At 38.6% G+C, this 17,897-nt stretch overlaps 1 protein-coding gene across 1 annotated transcript; it reads left to right on the forward strand.

Moving 5' to 3' along the window:
• The first annotated feature begins 6,158 nt into the window (after window positions 1–6,158).
• On the forward strand, window positions 6,159–17,136 carry LOC139606134 (uncharacterized). The gene is made up of 10 exons (XM_071458156.1): window positions 6,159–6,207; window positions 7,301–7,437; window positions 8,006–8,102; window positions 11,768–11,868; window positions 11,997–12,080; window positions 12,382–12,443; window positions 12,832–12,927; window positions 13,523–13,577; window positions 14,416–14,604; window positions 14,823–17,136. Exons 2-10 carry the CDS (start codon window positions 7,315–7,317, stop codon window positions 15,780–15,782), a joined length of 1,767 nt encoding a protein of 588 aa, XP_071314257.1. The 5' UTR covers window positions 6,159–6,207; window positions 7,301–7,314; the 3' UTR covers window positions 15,783–17,136.
• Window positions 17,137–17,897: the final 761 nt, after the last annotated feature.

Consider the following 17,897-nt stretch of genomic DNA (forward strand, 5'->3'; position numbering starts at 1 on the left):
ATTAAAGATTCACTGCCTGCTTTATTCATTTTATTCATGGGCCTGGAGACTTGCCCATCTACACAAATAGGTCTTCCTGGTTCTAATAATAATGCAAATATTTGTTGTGCAGCATCACACTTTTAATACACACACACACATACACACAAATTGAGAAATGTGTTTCTGTTCAGTGTCAGTGAAAATCCATCTTATTCTGTCTGACTGTCACTGATTATACAGAATCCATCAACATTACTTCTGTTCCATCTTTTAAAGGGTGGATCAACGTATTGCACAGTCACATTTATGTCTATGATCTTGGTTTAGTGATCAAGAGAGTTTCCAAAGTAAAGAGGTGATGCAGAAAGTGACCTGTACTGACTTTGGTTGATATTCACAAGAATTTAAACAGACCAAACGATCTGCCTTAAATCTGCTAAAAAACTGTTCAAAGTGAAGGTAATGAAAAAATGAAATTTGACTTGGCTGTAGTACTGCAAAAAAAGTGAAAAAGTATGAAATGTCATATAAACTTAATATTTTTGAACCAGCCATATTGGGATCAGTTAGGTTACAAGGTGTCTCATACTTAGGAGGCTATAGCTGCTAGTCAGTCGGTGTCAGATACATAATTAACCAATATTTAAGTAAATATAAGTATCGGATCAGACCAAGTATCACCATGTACACTCTGATAAAGAACTCAGATCAGGACAAAGCATACAAGCACACAATGTAGCATTAGTGCCAAGGATGCTAGCAGCTCTGCTGCTAATGGCAGGGAGCTAGTCCTGGTTATAGCACTAGTAGCTTTCCTGCTGTTATAGCTACTGTAGATATATAGAGAAGCCAACAGCCTCTGCTGTGCATTTTCTATATGTTGATACCTTCACATATGACTAGTGCTTGAGGGCAGCTCAAGCATTGGTCATTATTCACTTCTCTCACAAACTGCAGAGAAGTCACATTTGGGAAGGAGATCGCAAACTAGGCTAAAATATGTTTTCGTTTTCAATCTTTATTATTGCACTTTGGTTGATTATAATATATTCAGGCGTTGACAGTAATGCAGTTTTGTTAATGCTAACGTTTGTAGTCCTTACGCTACTTCCTGTCTCAGTTTAAGCTGTTGTGTTGGACTGGAAGAGTCACACCAAAGTGTTCTCTTCCACATTGTGTCACATGGTCACACTGATCACCAAAACTGCAAAAATGTATCAATGCATTTGTACTGCATTTTTGAGTTAATTTTCATGAAAGCAGGGCCCATAATTGTTTTATTGTATTTATTCAGTCATGTGGATGGCAGAGAGAGGGGCAGCAGGTAGGAGTGCAAAAGAAGGGATTGCTAAAGAATATGTTGTTTGTTGACTGTTATGTAAGGTATAGCACTTTAACATGTGTGAAGATTTTCCCTCGTCTCTGATTCTGTTTGTGATTTCATGGACAGTATGTCAAGGCACAGCCGAGGTGAGGAGGGTGTCCACTCTCAATTTACCAGTCGATCTTTGTTCCAACCCATACCTATGTTCATGAGATCTGGATTGTGACCTGAAGAATGAGATTGCAGGTATTGACAACTGAAATGGGATTCATGGGTGGCTGGGCTCAGCTGGCAGGTCGGAGTGGAGTCGCTGCTCCTTCATGTCAAAAGGAGCCAGTTGAGGTGGTTTGGACATTTGATTAGGATGCCTCATGGGCTCCTTCCTCTGGAGGTTTTCCAGGCATGTCCAACTAGGAAAAGACCCCGAGGTAGACCCAGAACTTGCTGGAGGGACTACATATCCCATTTGGCCTGGAAACTCCTCTGGATCCCCTAGGAGGAGCTGGAAAGCGTTGCTGGAGAGAGGGATGTCTGGAGTGCCCTGCTTAGCCTACTGCCACCGTAACCTGACCCCAGACAAGCAGAAGAAAGTGGATGGCTGGTTTGTTCATTTTTAATTGTAATACACTAATTCTATAGAATTGCATTGTTCATATTCACCGACAATGGCCGCTGTGTTTTAGTCACCTCTTCTGTCACTGTGGGAAAAAAAAAAATCAGAGAACACTTTGGTGATTGCTGCACCAATAAGAGTAACATCTTTTGGTGGAGGCAGTGTGATGGTGTGGGGCAGCATCTCCCTCACTGGAAAAACTAGGCTTGTCATCATTGGAGGCAATCTCAATGCAGAGAGATATCGAGATGAAATTTTGCAACCAGTGACAATCCTATATCTCCACAGTCTGGGACCAAACTCTATCCTCCAAGATGGCAACGCTTGTCCCCACAGAGTGGGGTTTATCAGAGACTACATCCAGAATTTGGGAGTGGAGAGGATGGAATGGCCTGCCAGCAGTCCTGACCTCAACCCCATTGAACACTTGTTGGATCTGCTTGGGCGTGCTGTTCATGCCAGAGTGACCAACACAACTACGTTGACAGACTTGCAACAAAGGCTGGTTGAAGAATGAGATGCCGTCCCACAGCAGTGTGTGACCAGGCTGGTGACCAGCATGAGGAGGAGGTGCCAGGCTGTTGTGGCTGTGTATGGTTCTTCCACACGCTACTGAGGCTCCTGTTTGTTAAATTAATAAATTGTTGAATTGCCAATATGTCTTGTTTCTTCAGACTTCAATCATCCAATCCTCCAAATAACACGAAACAAGAGTCAATAGCAAAAAAAAGCTGTTTGGCATTGGCAAAGATTAGGCAAATCTTTCATGGGCGCAACCCACATACTTAGCTCTGCTGCTCATCCCACAAATGCATGTTCCTTACAAATGTGGCACAATTTAAAAGGGAAATAAACAGGCTTTCCAATGGTATAAGATATATTGCCAAGAAGCATTGTTACAACAAAGAAATAATCTACCAAACACAAATTTCCTTACTTTTTGTGCTCAGTTTAGGTTGCTCCCACGAAGTTTCGTTGTATGACCAACAACAAAAAAAGTCTGTCCATTTAATGCAACTGAGTTGTTTTTGAAAATTTAAAGCTATAGGGTATGTGTCATTATCACTAAAAATGAAAATTCAAATGACGTGTAATGATAGTTTATGACAGCCGATAAAATGGAGATGTGAAAGTCTAACACAACAATCCAAACACTGTGTCTCCAAGGACATTAAAGTAAGTTTCATCTTCTGCTTGTACCAGTGTGCAGATATGCACACTCAAAATGCAAGTTAGCACAAGATCAACCGCTGCAGTTATTACACAGGCATTGAATTTTTGCATGCACATTAACTAGGGCTGTCAATGTTAACGTGATCAATCTGGAAACGCATAACGCATATTTTTTTTTAAACAAAGATTAATCATTATCAATTTTGACCCTCCCGTAATTCTAGCGCAGTATAACTCAATTACTGAAAGGTGCAACGCAGATAACACGATGACTGAGGAGACATCCCCTGAATGGCAAATTTCATTTTAAAAAGCTTCCAGGTGGAAGTTTGGACATAAGCAAAGTTGTGTGCACATATTGCAGTGATGAACTGTATTTCCACCGGAGCATAACAAGTTGAAATACCATCTTCGGGCAAAGCACATTTTTGCTGATGTGAACAAAGATGCTAGTATTGCAACAGGATCAAGCCATGTTCGACAAACTACATTGGCAGATTTCAGTCAGGGGAAGTCTGTCTACAAAGCGACAGCAGCTAAGCTAACCAATGCAATCGCTAAATGAATCGCCATTGACTGCAGGCCAATCAACATCGTTGAAGACCAGGGGCTTCAAGGCATTATTCAGATCACCTAAAACGACCCATCATACAAGCCACCTTCGAGGGGAACTACTGTCACAAGAATTCATGAATTGTATGGTAGTGAAAAGGCAACAAAAGCGGAGCAGTTAGCACAAGCTAAATTTATTGCTCTGACTGGAGACCACTGGACATCGGTAAGCAACCCTAACTACCTCGGTGTAACAGCACACGTAATCGATGACAAATAGCAGCTGAATTCGTTCGCTTTAGGTGTAGTCAAAACAGAGAAAAGGCATTTTGCTGAAGCATGCGCTAGCCAGTTTCTTTGAGGTTGCAAAGGAGTGGCAGATAATGAACAAGGTCACCACCATAGGGACAGATAGCGCTCGCAATATGACTGCAGCAGTAAGGAGTTTACCATTCGAGCTTATGTCCTGTGTAGCGCATATTATACAAAGGGTAATTACAGTGGCGCTCCGTGACAGCGGATCTGACGGCGCTTTAGCCAAGTGCTGGAAATTGTCAGACATTTTTGACATAGTCCTGCAAACACGGCAGAGCTGAAAGTTCAGCAAGCATTGCAAGGTCAAGAATAGGAGGCACTCACCAGGATGTACCAACACACTGGAATTTAACCCTTGGAATGATAAAGCGGGTCCAACACAACAAAGACCCTCTAAAGGCAACGCTGGCACAGCACAAGCACAACTTGGCCATGCTAACAGCTGAATATGACAGGCTGGCTAAGTTGGAAACATTTCTGGAGCCATGCAGGTAAGGTGATTTCCCTATCCTCACCAATTTTACTTTCCAACAAATAAAGTTAGTACAAATGTCACTTTGTTATTGTATTTTAGAAGTAGTTTTAGGTCTGCCCCCAAAATGGGTGTCATCTGAATGAAAACTGTAGTCAGTAATTTGGTTGGTCTTGTGTCTTCGCAGGTATGTCACAGATCTCTTGGGTGGTGACAAATATGAGTCCTGCCCTGTGGTGATGCCTGCACTCTGCCACCTCTTGCATATGATGGAGGTCTCAGACATTGACCCTGCCTACGTGGTGCGCTTCAAGGCTGCATTCACGGAGGACCTCAATAGACGAAAGGAGAACACAAACCTTTCATGGCTAAAGGTAGCAACAGCTTTAGATCCCAGATTCAAGGACCTCAGGTGTCTGCCCAGAGCAGAGAGAGAAGAGGTGTGGCAAAAGCTGAGTGAGATGCTGAAGGACAGGCAACCAGCATCACAAACCCCCAGAGATTAAATGGTACAGGGCAGAGCCCAGTGTCAGCATAGAGACATGCCCACTGCAGTGGTGGTCCTAACACGCAGGTGCCCATGGTAATCTGGCCCATATTGCGCAAAGGTACTTGGCTACACCTGCCTCAACCGTGCCATGTGAGACTGTTTTCTTTGGCAGGCCACATTGTGCAGAAGAAGAGTTCAGCTCTGTCATCTGAACATGTCAACATGCTAGTCTGCCTGAGCAACTGGTTAAAAGAAAAGCAGACTTTATGAACTGGTTGACTAGTCACATCACGCAAGTTCACACTGTTCCAAGTAATGTTATTCAACTAAGAGTGTGAAAAGGGACTGTTGACTTTGTCTCTTCAGTACTTTATATAGGCCTGCTCACTGTTACATGTTATTGGCAATGCCAAGCACTTCCTGGGACTGTTTTTACTTGGCAAGCTAAGATACACAGTTCAAATTCAGAACAAAACTAAGCCGAGCTGTTATAATAAAGTTGAAAAGCACTCTAATTCCACTCTGATTGAACTTTTTTATTCCAACTCCACATTTGTATTTGCTTAACCTCCCTCCAAAATATGAGTAAATACTAATACTTAAAACTTGTGATTAATCATGATTAACCACAGCCTGTTAATGTGATTAACTCGATTAAATTTTTGAATCGATTGACAGCATTAATAATAATAACGTGTGTGTGTGTGTGTGTGTGTGTACGTGCTTGTGCGAGCATAAATTACTCACGTAGAGCGGACTGACTTCCCTTGTGGTGACAAAATGCAGGAAACCATAACAGTATAAGATGTGAGAAACACTGCCTGTGTGAGGGCAAGAACAGTGTGTGCATGTGTGCAAAGACATTGAGGTTAGTTTTACTCTATGTCAGACAGAACATATTCTCAGAGTTTTGTTACGTGAGCACACACACATAAGAGAACAGACAGTACCAGTGTAGATCACTCACTGGTAGTTTAACATTGAGACACAAATTAATTTTATTATCCCAAGTGGGAAACTTGAATTGCAGTCAGGGAAAAAACAGGTAAGAAATAACACAACTGCAACAATATGCACAATACAATAAAACACAATACTATAAAAATACAGAACACAATAAGAACATCGGACACACAAACACAACACCCTATTATTCTTCTACCAAGACTTCTTTGAAGGCTTTCATTGGCTAATGTAGAATGACAGCAGTATATGGGTGGAGACCTGAACATTACGTTTTGCTGCACTTCTGAAGACAGAGCAGAGTCACCCAAGGGTTCATCTGGGTATGTACAGTATTTGTGATATTTTGTATTTATCTCAAAACTATTTGACATGTGGAAATATTTCAGGATATTGCTGGAAGAGCTTTGGTTTAGTAAACGTACATAATTTGGATAATTAAAAGGTTTACAAATAAATGAAAGAATCATCTAAGAGTGGTAGGTTCATTATTCAGAGAAGATTGGGCATTGTTCCTGCTTGTATGTTGTCAGATAATACAGGCTCAAAGAAAGAGAAACAGCAAGAAACAGTTTGTAATTAAGCTTGAACTTAAATGTGATATTTTTCCATTCTAATATATAAAATGGAAAAAATTGCAACAATTTAACAAATGTTTCTTGTCACAGCAATATCATAAGGTCCACTTGTTTGCAAAAGTTTGTGCAAGACAAATTCCACATATTGTTGATTTTTTTAAGTGAAAAGAGGTAAATACTGTACATCCCCTGCTGCAAACAGACCAAATATTTTTTTTTCCTTTCTTCAAATGTTAATGCTGTTACTGCCTTTTTTCATGAGCTTAAAATAGAGATGAATTTTAAATGGGGAAATAATACATTTTCAGTTTCATAGTATTATGTTCAGTTTCAAGCTTACTGGAGTTCAGTTTCAAACTAATAAATTCAGGTTCATATTATGCTATTCAGATAGATGCCATTCAGATTCAGTTTTCACTGCAAATATTCAACTTAAAACACAAATTGAAATCATGTGATTCAAAAGTAGTTTATTTTGGTTATTCAAGTTTAGCAATTGAAATTCAAACATAAATTATTCAAATGTAGTTTCTACTGATGGATATTTCTGCCCATACAATATAGAATTGTCATTAATAATTGCCAACTGATGACCAAACACAAGTCATCTGCAAGCAAGAGTGGGTGAAAATCCCTAAATTGAGAACAGAAAGACTTAGATGCGACACAAATCATTTTTATTTTCTACATTCATGAAAAAAACAGTGCATCTGAATATTTGAAGATGTGCTCATTTTTGTGTGTTTGCTTCAGGAGATATATTTACTTATTTGTATTTCTATGTATTTCTATATAGTGTTAAGTTTTGTGTTGATTTAATAATGTGTTCATAATTAAGAAACAACTACAAGGATGGGGACAGAACAGAGCACCCTGAAAAAGAATGGCTATGTGCTACAAAGAAAAACAAAAAATGCTGTTGTTGCCACAAAGGGAGATGACACATTTTTCATTAAAAGGATCACTTTACAGCAGGTGAGTAAAAAGTTCCTGAGCAAACCTTGCTTATATTGCACTTCCTTTTATTATATTATATATCATATTTTCTCTTATTATTTTATTTACAAAAGAGATAAGAGATGGTTTGTTCAGTTACTTCCACAAATATGCTTAAATGTGTACAACATGCCACCACTGCAAATACTGTGACACTGGACTTGCAAGATCGAAAATGAAACCTTTGTTTAACCATTGTTTAAAATAAACTTTCCCAGGGCAGAGATTGACACAAAAACAATAAAATTGAGCACCACAAAAGAATATTGCATAACAGGATCCCAACATCTAAAGTCTGAGAAGAGAAGAAAAAAATGCAGGTTCTATTTCAGCTATTCAAATTTCCTCCTATGGCAAACACAGCCATAGCCATACCTGTTTTATTGTATTTATTCAATCATGTGGTTGGCAGAGAGAGAGGCAGCAGGTAGGAGTGCAAGAGAAGGGTTTTGCTAAAGAATCTGTTGTTTTTTGACTATTATCTAAGGCATAGCACTTTAACTTGTCTGCTGCAAGGCCTTTCTTATGTAAGTGGTGTTTTTAACAGATGCCCAGCAATGCTGTTCCAGCATTACAGGAAGAGATAGAATTCCTCAAGGCAACAAGTCATCCTCATATTGTGAGCAGCAAGAACTCCTTTAAAGGTAAATTTGTTTTTAGTTTTATTCTCCTCTGAATTAAGTATTAATGGTAATCTCTGCTTGGACATAGTATTCACATAATTAATTTGTGATGCAAGTAACAGGACACTACATAATTTTTAAACAGATTTGGGTCATTGACATGACGTGCATATTTTTGTGTCCAAGTGTATTACTGTCCTTTAATATAATTTTAATTAATTCATGACATGCATCATTTTATTCTATAGAACTGCTGTAGTTTGACCATGTTTTCAGTACATTATAATAATGTATATAGTTTATATTTTGGCCTCTCAAACCACCAAAATGTAAGGTGGCGCAACCGTCCAAGTTAGTGAACAGCCTGAGAAAAGTATTAAATATGATATTTTAATAATAATAAATTCAAAATAAATACTATGGCATGATTTCATGTTTGAGACCTTTCAAATAAACTAAATTCACAAATATTAATAGTTTTAAAGGTGTTGAGATAATTCAAAAACTTTTGTCCGGGAATTTGTGTATTGTCAAATGTCAGGGTGGTGCAACTGCATACATGCATCTTTTATTCTGAATTGAATAGTGACAACATCAAACAGGATATTGCATCATCCAGAGGACCCCAAGTGAGCTCTCTCAAATATTGATAAAAATAGCAACTTTCAACTCATAGTTAGGCTGGTACACTTTTCATGTCAGATGGTACAACCAAGGTAAAACTAGGAAAATGTTATTTTATTATAGAACTCTCCATTTTATTAGAAAAAAAGTATAGAAGTATAGTATAAAGTATATACATTTTTACAAAAATTTGGTTGCGCCACCTGACATTTTTCAGGTGGTGAAGTTAAAAATACAGTCAAAAAATGAATTTAAAACTTTGAAATGTTGTAACACAAATAAGGTTTGTTGAAACACATGTTCATCCTCTTTGCCCTGCTGTTATTACAGCCATGTCTGAACTAGCCACAGCCACACTATTGTTTAGGGCTAATTGTGTTAAATAGTGTTCATTAAAGGGTGCTGAAAACAGACTAAAGATATATTGACATTTCATCATAAAGAATGTTGTCCCTGTCAACAAACTGTATAACATACTGATGAGTTGGTTATGTTCCTGGCTTTTCAGTGATTTGCTTTATTACCAACGTGAACTTTATTTTGGAGATTTTCAGGTTTTCTTACTTTTGATATAAAAGTAGTTTCAATTCTGCTCTGTCAAGTCTTTTTTTTTTATTTATTTATTTTTTTTTATTTTATATATTATATATATTATTTTTTGGGGCATTTTTTGCCTTTATTGACAGGACAGTACAGAGTGACAGGAAAGGGGCAGAGAAAGAGGGGGAATGACACACAGGAGAGAGTTGGGCCGGCGCTCGCCTGCCCAGAGCATCTGCTCATGTGGTACGCGCCCTAACCACTCCGCCATCGGGCCGCCCCTGCTCTGTCAAGTCTAGTCAAAGTTTCCTATAGTCTGACAGAATATCTTTCAAAGGGCTGTATATAAAAATAAAACAATAATGAACAACATTAGCAAAATATAAAAATGTAAAAAGTGACAAATTACTAAAATACTTAAATACTATTTAAAAGTTTATCAAAAGTGAGGTAAAATACAACAATACAAATTATGCACACACAACTCCTGCACATTCGTATCTGCATACAAAAGACAAAATACAGAAATGTGTAACATATAGTATAAATAACCATGTACACACCCTAAATGTTGCTAAATGATGTCATGTGCTAATTACCATATTTGTGACCTCATCGCATTATATTCTGCCCAGTGTTAGCCCATTTCAGCCTTTATCTGTTTGCTTCACTCCTACTTTCTGTGCTCACATATACAGTATTTTAGTTGTGGAGGAATTGAAAATGCAGAGTCCTTCTGAGCCTGAGGGACTCAGCTGATGAACTGGTAAAGCAAGCAGGCATCACAACCAAATAAGGGTTTAAATGGGCAGCCAGCGCAGCTGTAGAGCAAGCAGTCAGTTCACTGAAACTGTGAGGCATCATGAGCAGCCCCTACATCAGGCGGCAAGGCCTCAGCCCTGCACACTTCTATGATGATGGGAGCCATCATTTTTTCCCATGGAGATCAGCTGTAGAGGTTTCTCAGCCAGATCAACATGGCGGCCGTTATCAGCTCTAGGCCTGGACGAAAGGAGCAAAAAAACAAGCAGCTCAGAGAATCAGCGAAGAGGCTGAACAAGCCTCTTGCTGGATTTGGAGTAAGCGAGAGGAGGGAGGCTGGAACTGGACTTGGCCACCACTGCTGGCCACCAACTGGAGAGTGTTGTGGTTAAGAGTCGAAACACCCAGTGAAGGTTAGATACCACTTGATGACATCTGCTCCTGGCTGAGGGCTACAGTTGCCGTATTAGATAACTGGAGGAATGCACCCCAACAGGTGTATATAGCAAGTCAGTACAGCTGAATTTCCAACAAAGCTGTTCTCATTTACATGTGCTTCTGTTTGTGTTGCTGGACAATGAAACAAGTTTAACACAGTGACTGAAACGCGGCCTAAGACTACATGCTAACCAGTAGTCACTTCCATGCCATTTCTAAGCTGCTGCTCTGCACTGTTAAAATCCTGATTTCATAACCACGACATCATCTGACAAAATCACCATAAACACAAGTTATAAACAATAGCTGTGTTGTGATTTCAGTTTTATTTACTTATAAAATGATCACTCAGAGAAAAAGTTAGAAGCAACAGAATATCTTTATTTTGTCTCTCACACGGCATACAGCTCATTCACGTGTACAGCAGCTGATTGTGCTGCTCCGCCTTTCTGTGTAGATACAGAGACAGGTGTGACTCTAGCTTGTGGGGCATAACCAAAGACTCTATATAAAGATGGACACAGCCTCCATGCAGTCACCCACAGGGCTCTAAAGAGCGCTTTTGAAGCTCAGATGGTGCTGCTCCACTGTCACCATCTTGACAGTGCCTGACTGCTAACTGCTAGCTAATCCAAAATTGGGCAAAGAGATGGGACATGAGTGGAGCTAAGACTTCAGTGCATGCCGGTTTGTGGCAAGCATACACTCAGCCACCTGTCACTTAAAGCGACACACCCTCAATTATGCATAACTTTAAGCCTTAATAAAATCTAAATGGGTGAGTTATATGAAAATCCAGCCCCCATACAGTTGTCATGAAGGTGGAAATTAGCTAAGGAGACCAAAGTCTATGGGGATTGACTTGCGTTTGGAGCCAGCCTCAAGTGGTAATTCAGGCACTTATGTGTTGGCTTTCAGCCCCGGAGGTCACCGCTTTGGCAGTCCCGGCGACTCTTTGTAAAGTAGTTCATGTTTGTCCAAAAGGTCCCTACATTTGTCACTGGTCACCTGTTTGATAAAAAGTCTGACAAGTTGCTAAATCTAGTGACGCAGTCACCTAGTTGGTGACACTGTCAGCCCAAGTCCAGTTGTTGCTTTGACAACACTTGTTTGCAACTTGTTCTAAAGATAGATGCTTTCAAAGCAAAATTATACAAGAAATAAATGGTGTAATTTCTATTTTTCAGTGCTAAAAACAACTCAACAGTGAACTTAAACCTCTAATATTGTGTACTTAAGAGCAGTATCTTACACAGTCACATATACTGAAGATGATTTGTTTTAAAATGCTAACAGATCTTGTTTTCCTTTTTGCCATAAAGATGAAGAGGAGAACATTTACTATATAGTGATGGACTACTGTCAGGGAGGGAACCTTGCTACAAAGATCAGAAAGAGGACTGCATCTCCACAAGAGTCTGAGGTACAGTATTTTAATGCAAGAGACTTTTCAAATTTACATCTCTGTAGTACATCATACCACAGGCCATTCCACTGGTTGTTAGTCTATTTTACAATGCGACTCTTGAAGTACCATCAACTGTTTTCCAGATACTGAGCTGGATTGCTGAGATCTGTGTGGCTTTGAGGGCCATTCATGAAAAGGGCTTTCTTCACAAAAATCTGACACCAGAGGTACAGTAGTTAGATGAACACTGAAGAAACAATTGTGCATTTCCACAGAATTTTCTCATTAGCTTTTTTTTTTTAAATAATCAGAAGAGAAATCAAATGTGCTGATGTTGTGATATGACATTCAAATAAACCCTTTTTCTATTTTTTTTCTCATTTGAAATTAAATGAATGCACCTTTGGGCTGTGAAATATACATTAATATACATATGTATTTTGAGGGATCCTATCAAAAAAATATTTTAATTGTGTGAATTCATAAAAAGTGACTTAACTTACAGTTTTACCTCTTCTCTTTTTGTAGAACATACTCCTCACAGAGTTTGGACTTGTGTGTTTGGGCGATTTTGGAAATATCAATGAAAAGTACTGTACACAAAAATTATACACAAACACACAATGTATATTGTGTACACACACACACACATACACAAATTTTATTTTATTTATTTATTATCTATTTAGCTCAAGTAGAATTACCCTCCTCAAGTGCAATTACACTCTAATTCAAGTGCAATTTACCCTCCACGTTTCACTTTCTATTATAGATATGTAAACCATCATTTTTACATTTAGCATGTATTTCATCGCTTTTTATTATCTTATCTGGTTGTGTGTGTCATATTCACATTGGTTGTCATGTTTATCTGTTTTTAAAGCACAAATGTAGTTGCTCCTGCAATCTCATTATATCTAACATATAATGACAATAAACCTTTCTATCCTTTTCTATTCTTGTGGGGTTTTTTTTCAGCTCAAAAAGCAGTCAGTCAACCGCTAATTCAAATCTGCTGGAAACAGCATATCTGCCACCAGAAGTCTTTGAAGAGGGGATCTATAATTCTCACAGGTAAAAATGTTCTTAACCAAACTTAAAATGCCCCAGCAGCTTCAGTCCTTCATCTGTATCTACACAGGATGCATTCAGGCACACAAATTGTTTCACCTATCCTGTTAATAGGATAATAGGATGTAAAACTTCAAGTTGTATGCTCATCTGAATGTTATTCAAGATGCAGTCTGTTTGTACACAATGAGAACAAGACAAGAAAAACATTGTGATACAAATGATGGGTCTCATCATAATTTTAGAACTAATGCAGAGAGCTGAAGTCCTGACCTCACATCTGGGATAGCTGCTGTTCTGCTAGCTTCTGTAACTCAGGAACTTCTCTCTTTGACCTTCATTGTCTTATGTTGCAAATCACAGCTTACATGTATGAAATTTGGTGAAACATGCCCATGGTGTTCAATGTATAATAGCTAGATTTTACTGCATACAAATATCAACTCGAACAAGATAACAGGGTTTTTTTGTTTTTGGTCTAATGTTGTTACCCGTTTTGTTATCATCGCATTTAAAAAAATATATCTCTATTGTACTACTACTACTACTACTGCTGCTACTAACATAATAATAATAGATATACTTGATTAATTTGCAGTGACATTTGGTCAGTGGGATGCATACTCTATGAGCTGTGTACTCGAAAACCTGCGGTAAGTTACCCAAAGGTAAAAATGTAATCACAATATGAATAAGATTTAAAAAACAACACAGCTGGGCTATGTATTCCTGTGTAAAATTAATTTTAGTATATATACAGAATGTTCCACATCATAGATATGCTGCTACACTTTCTCACAGAGCGTAAGGACAACTGTAATTATTTTGTAAAACCAATAATCTCTATGCATTACGAAAATACATACTTCTCTAAAATGTGTGTACTGGGTAGGTTTTATGTTCACAGAAATGAAGCTTTTCCTTACAAATCATGAGGCAGTTCTTAGAAAATAAAGAGCCCACTAAAAATCATGAAATGCACAACAGGGTTTGTTGAGTTAGCTAAAAACACCACATGAAAGAAGATATGATCACTTTTTCAGAGGAAACTTCCAGAGTTGACAAAGAAATAACAGCTCAACAGACACTAAAATCTTAAACTTATTATTATTATTATTAAATGTATTATTGATTAAATTATTATTTGATATGAATAATTTTGACTGTTGCTCTCAAAAATGTTTTTACAGGAAAAGCTAGCTTAATGTTTAAGTTTTCAATAAAGTAATTTACCCCTTTAGCCCAAATTTATCAAGATATTACTATCTACCCCCCCCCTTGAATATTTAAGTCAATCACCATTAAATTAGTTGCTTTGGCTCATTGACTTCTCTATTGTAAGAGCCCCTACGTTGTTTGCAGTAATTGTATGACTTCTAGAAAGTAAAAAAAGATTAATGTTTTATTTTCTTCATTGAATAATGAGTTAAGTATTTTTATTACAACTATTATTATTATGAGGTTTTTTTTTTAACAATAATCTTCCATTAGTTCTCAGCAGGCACCATAGTCCAGCTCATTCCAAAGATCATTCGTGGTCCTTACCCACCTCTCCCAGACACGTTCTCCCCAGAGCTTTGTCAACTCTTGGAGCAAATATTCAGTAGAGACCCTCAATCAAGACCAACTGCCAGTGAGATCCTGCAGCGTCCTATCATCATAACCTGTCTCTCAAACAAGGTACGAGACCACAAACTACCAGTGTTTTCAGTTAAGCTAGACACAGTAGAGCAGTCTTCTTGACTGCTCAATTGATGTTATAGATTAGGTATGTAGCGTATGAACTGGATTTTTTGCCTCACTTGATCAAATGGAATTGGTATAAATAGTAGCTTACTCTTAACTGAATAACTGTGTCTAGACGGCTAGCTTTCTAATGTCATTGTTTTTCAAAATAGAGCAAAAACACAGTGAAGGAACTCCAGACCAAGCTAACCAAACTAAGAGATGTGGCTGATGGTTTGGAAAGTGTGCATCAGGGTGCCACCATCGGTAGTCTGGCAGGAGGAGTCATTGGAGCAGCCGGGGGGATTACATCTATAGTGGGCCTTATACTGGCCCCCTTCACTTTGGGAGCCTCTCTTATTGTCACTGGGGTTGGAGTGGGGGTGGGTGCACTTGGTGGGATCACTGCTGGTACCTCAAATATCACAAATATGGTCAACCAGTCCTCTGATCGCAAAGCTGTTCGAAGCATCCTGAAAGAGTTTGCACAAAAAATTCAAGCAGTTGTCACCTGGTTACAGGAGATTAGCAACAGTTTGCAGAACATCAGGAGAAGATGTGGCTCAGCTGACAGACTTGACACTGAAGCCAGCCAGTTAAACCCAGAGAACCTGACAAGGCTTGGCTTCAGGGCAGGGAGGGGCATGGCTGGCATTGCTGAACTGGTTCGACTAGTTCAAGTGATGAACATCGGAAAGATCGCAGCACAGGCATCCAGGGCAGTACGTGTGGCAGAGGTAGCAACTGGTGTGCTTTCTGGGTTATTTGTAGCAGTAGATATCTTCTTTATTGCCATGGATGCCAAAGAGATTCACCACATTAGACAGGCACAGGCAGCAGCAGGAGGAGGGGGCACTACTTCTGGGTCAATGTCTATGTCTTCCTTTGACCAAGCTGCACCATTGTCCAGCTCAATGATGCAACTGCACAACTTCGACACATCACAGACACAGGACCAGTCCTCCACAAATACCACCCAAGTCAGATCTGAGGTCATGAGATTTGTCAGATCAATCAGGGAGACGGCAGACAACTTGCAGAAAGTCCTGGATGAGCTCAATAGCATTGTCTCATCTATCCCTTCACTTGGGGCCGAGAGAGATCAGGAATGGATGGATATGGAACTAATGTAACCAAAAGGTTTAATTAAGTCAAATAAGAAGCACATGATGTTACTCATTTCAGTCTAAGTGCACCAGGTACAAAATTCTGATTGTGCTGTCCCCTAAGTGTTGGTATATTGTGATATACCAGGGGCATCATTATATTTACATTATTTCACTTCTATTAACAGGCAAAGGTGACTTTTAAAGCAACTATCCTTATGTGTATTATTATTTAGGGTGTCACAATATATTAGTATGAACCATAAGTGTGATATTTTAAAAATTTAATCTTTAAAAAAAAAAAAAGCACCTATTGACAAATTAGCAACTTTTTCGAAAAACCTTCGCTGCTTTCTGTAGAGTTGCCAATACTGTCCTGTGAGCACAAGCTCAACCTTTTCCTCTCATTCAACAGCTGACACAGACGTGAATGAGCTTCTAACTTTTCTCTAAGTGATCATTTTACATGCAAATATAGCCAAAATCACAGATGAAGCGTAGCTTGGAAAACAGCTTGGAAATGGCTTGGAAGTGACTGCTGGTTAACATGTAGACTTAATGAGCCATGTTTTATTCATTGTCTTATACTTGTTGCATTTTCTAACAACAGAAACAGCAAACTGTATAAATGAGAAAAGCTATTTGGAATTTGTCTGTACTAAAATGTTGTATATGTGAGAGTAGGAGAGAACAAAACAGATAGACCAGCTTAGCATAGAGAAAGGCAGAATGTAAATATGATGCACTCATGTCATGACTATGTATCTGACAAATTTTGCAATGATTTTGGCTTTACACTTGGTTTGATTGTCAATGATAATTATATTTATAACGGTTCTCATACATAAGAGTTTTTTGTCTTTTGTCCATTATTTGGTAACATTGATATAGTACACAGTGACACCCCCTCTGTGTAGGATTTAAAAAATTCTTACTTTGATGAGTTCTTGTGGTAACATCAAAAGTGACGCTGTGGCACACCACAACCAAGGTGGCTACACCCACAGATCCAAGCTACGGACCCTGGCCTGATTAGGTTCAAAGCCACACATAAACTTTACCAATTTTCCCCCAGGCTTATCTCATCTCTGAACAACCAATACCTTATGCCATCATTATAATATGAAAGATGATTTAATCACATAAACATTCTACACAGAGGGGTTTTAACTGAATTAAAACATGTATGCTTATTTTTGTTTAATTCAGTTTAGTTATAGATAATTCCGTAAAAACATGAGGATCTTGACATGCAGCTGGCTATTTGCTAAATTACACTGTAAGCTTGCAATTATATGAATGCATTTATAATACATATGAACATTGTACACATCTATACTCATGAAAAATAAATGAGAGTTGTCTCAGAGGTTCAATTCGAGGTTTTGGTGTCCGAGTGACTCATTGACTCAATGGTTCATACCAAAATCAGCTGGGGCCCTTCCGAGTCTAATCCCTCCTCCCTTTGTTGTGTGGGTTTTCTCTAGTTTCATCACATCATCTGAGGATGTGCCATTTAGGTAAAATACAAGCTCTTGCAGTATTGTACAGTCTGTCATTGTATTGTACAGGTTGTACAGTATGTTTCAACTTCAGTAATTTATTCATGGTGAATCTTCCCTCAAATTTGAAAGTGCGGCAAACACACTCTACTTGCCCTGACACCCTGATTTCACTGTAGCAATTCAATCAAGCAAACAAGAGGAACGTCATACAATCTGATTAAAAACTGGACTGTAACTGTGCATGTAGATGTCTCAGTGAAGAATGTGTAATCCAAGAGAAATAATATACAATATCCCGATTATTTCAAACATTTACCTCCATTACAATTAATGAACAATTACTTTGGCGCTTATCGGTGGAGGCCACATGTACGAAATGGTCACAGCAGAAACCCAAAGTAGGCTAAAATAACATTATGTCAATACCAGGTGAAGGGCAGTATTTTAACGGTGCACTCTCTCTTTCTCTTTATGTGTGTATGTGTGTCTTGCTCTGAAAAAGGGTAAATAAGGTTTATAATGAAAAGAAATTCAACACTCGAGTATTCATGGCCATATCCAAGGCAAACTCAATGTAGAAAGAAAGAGCTGGCAGTAGCACCAATGCAGTTTAGCTACGCAGCCTCCACACACAAGC

Source organism: Trachinotus anak, unplaced genomic scaffold, assembly GCF_046630095.1.
Source record: "Trachinotus anak isolate AG129_WGS33_773 ecotype Australia unplaced genomic scaffold, CSIRO_AGI_Tana_v1 ptg000021l, whole genome shotgun sequence".
NCBI lineage: Eukaryota > Metazoa > Chordata > Actinopteri > Carangiformes > Carangidae > Trachinotus > Trachinotus anak.

Coding starts and splice junctions, on each gene's coding strand:
- LOC139606134 (XM_071458156.1), top strand. CDS start 7,315: ATGGGGACAGAACAGAGCACCCTGAAAAAGAATGGCTATGTGCTACAA. Junction 11,869..11,996: donor CATCTCCACAAGAGTCTGAG/GTACAGTATTTT, acceptor ACTGTTTTCCAG/ATACTGAGCTGGATTGCTGA. Junction 12,081..12,381: donor ACAAAAATCTGACACCAGAG/GTACAGTAGTTA, acceptor CTCTTTTTGTAG/AACATACTCCTCACAGAGTT.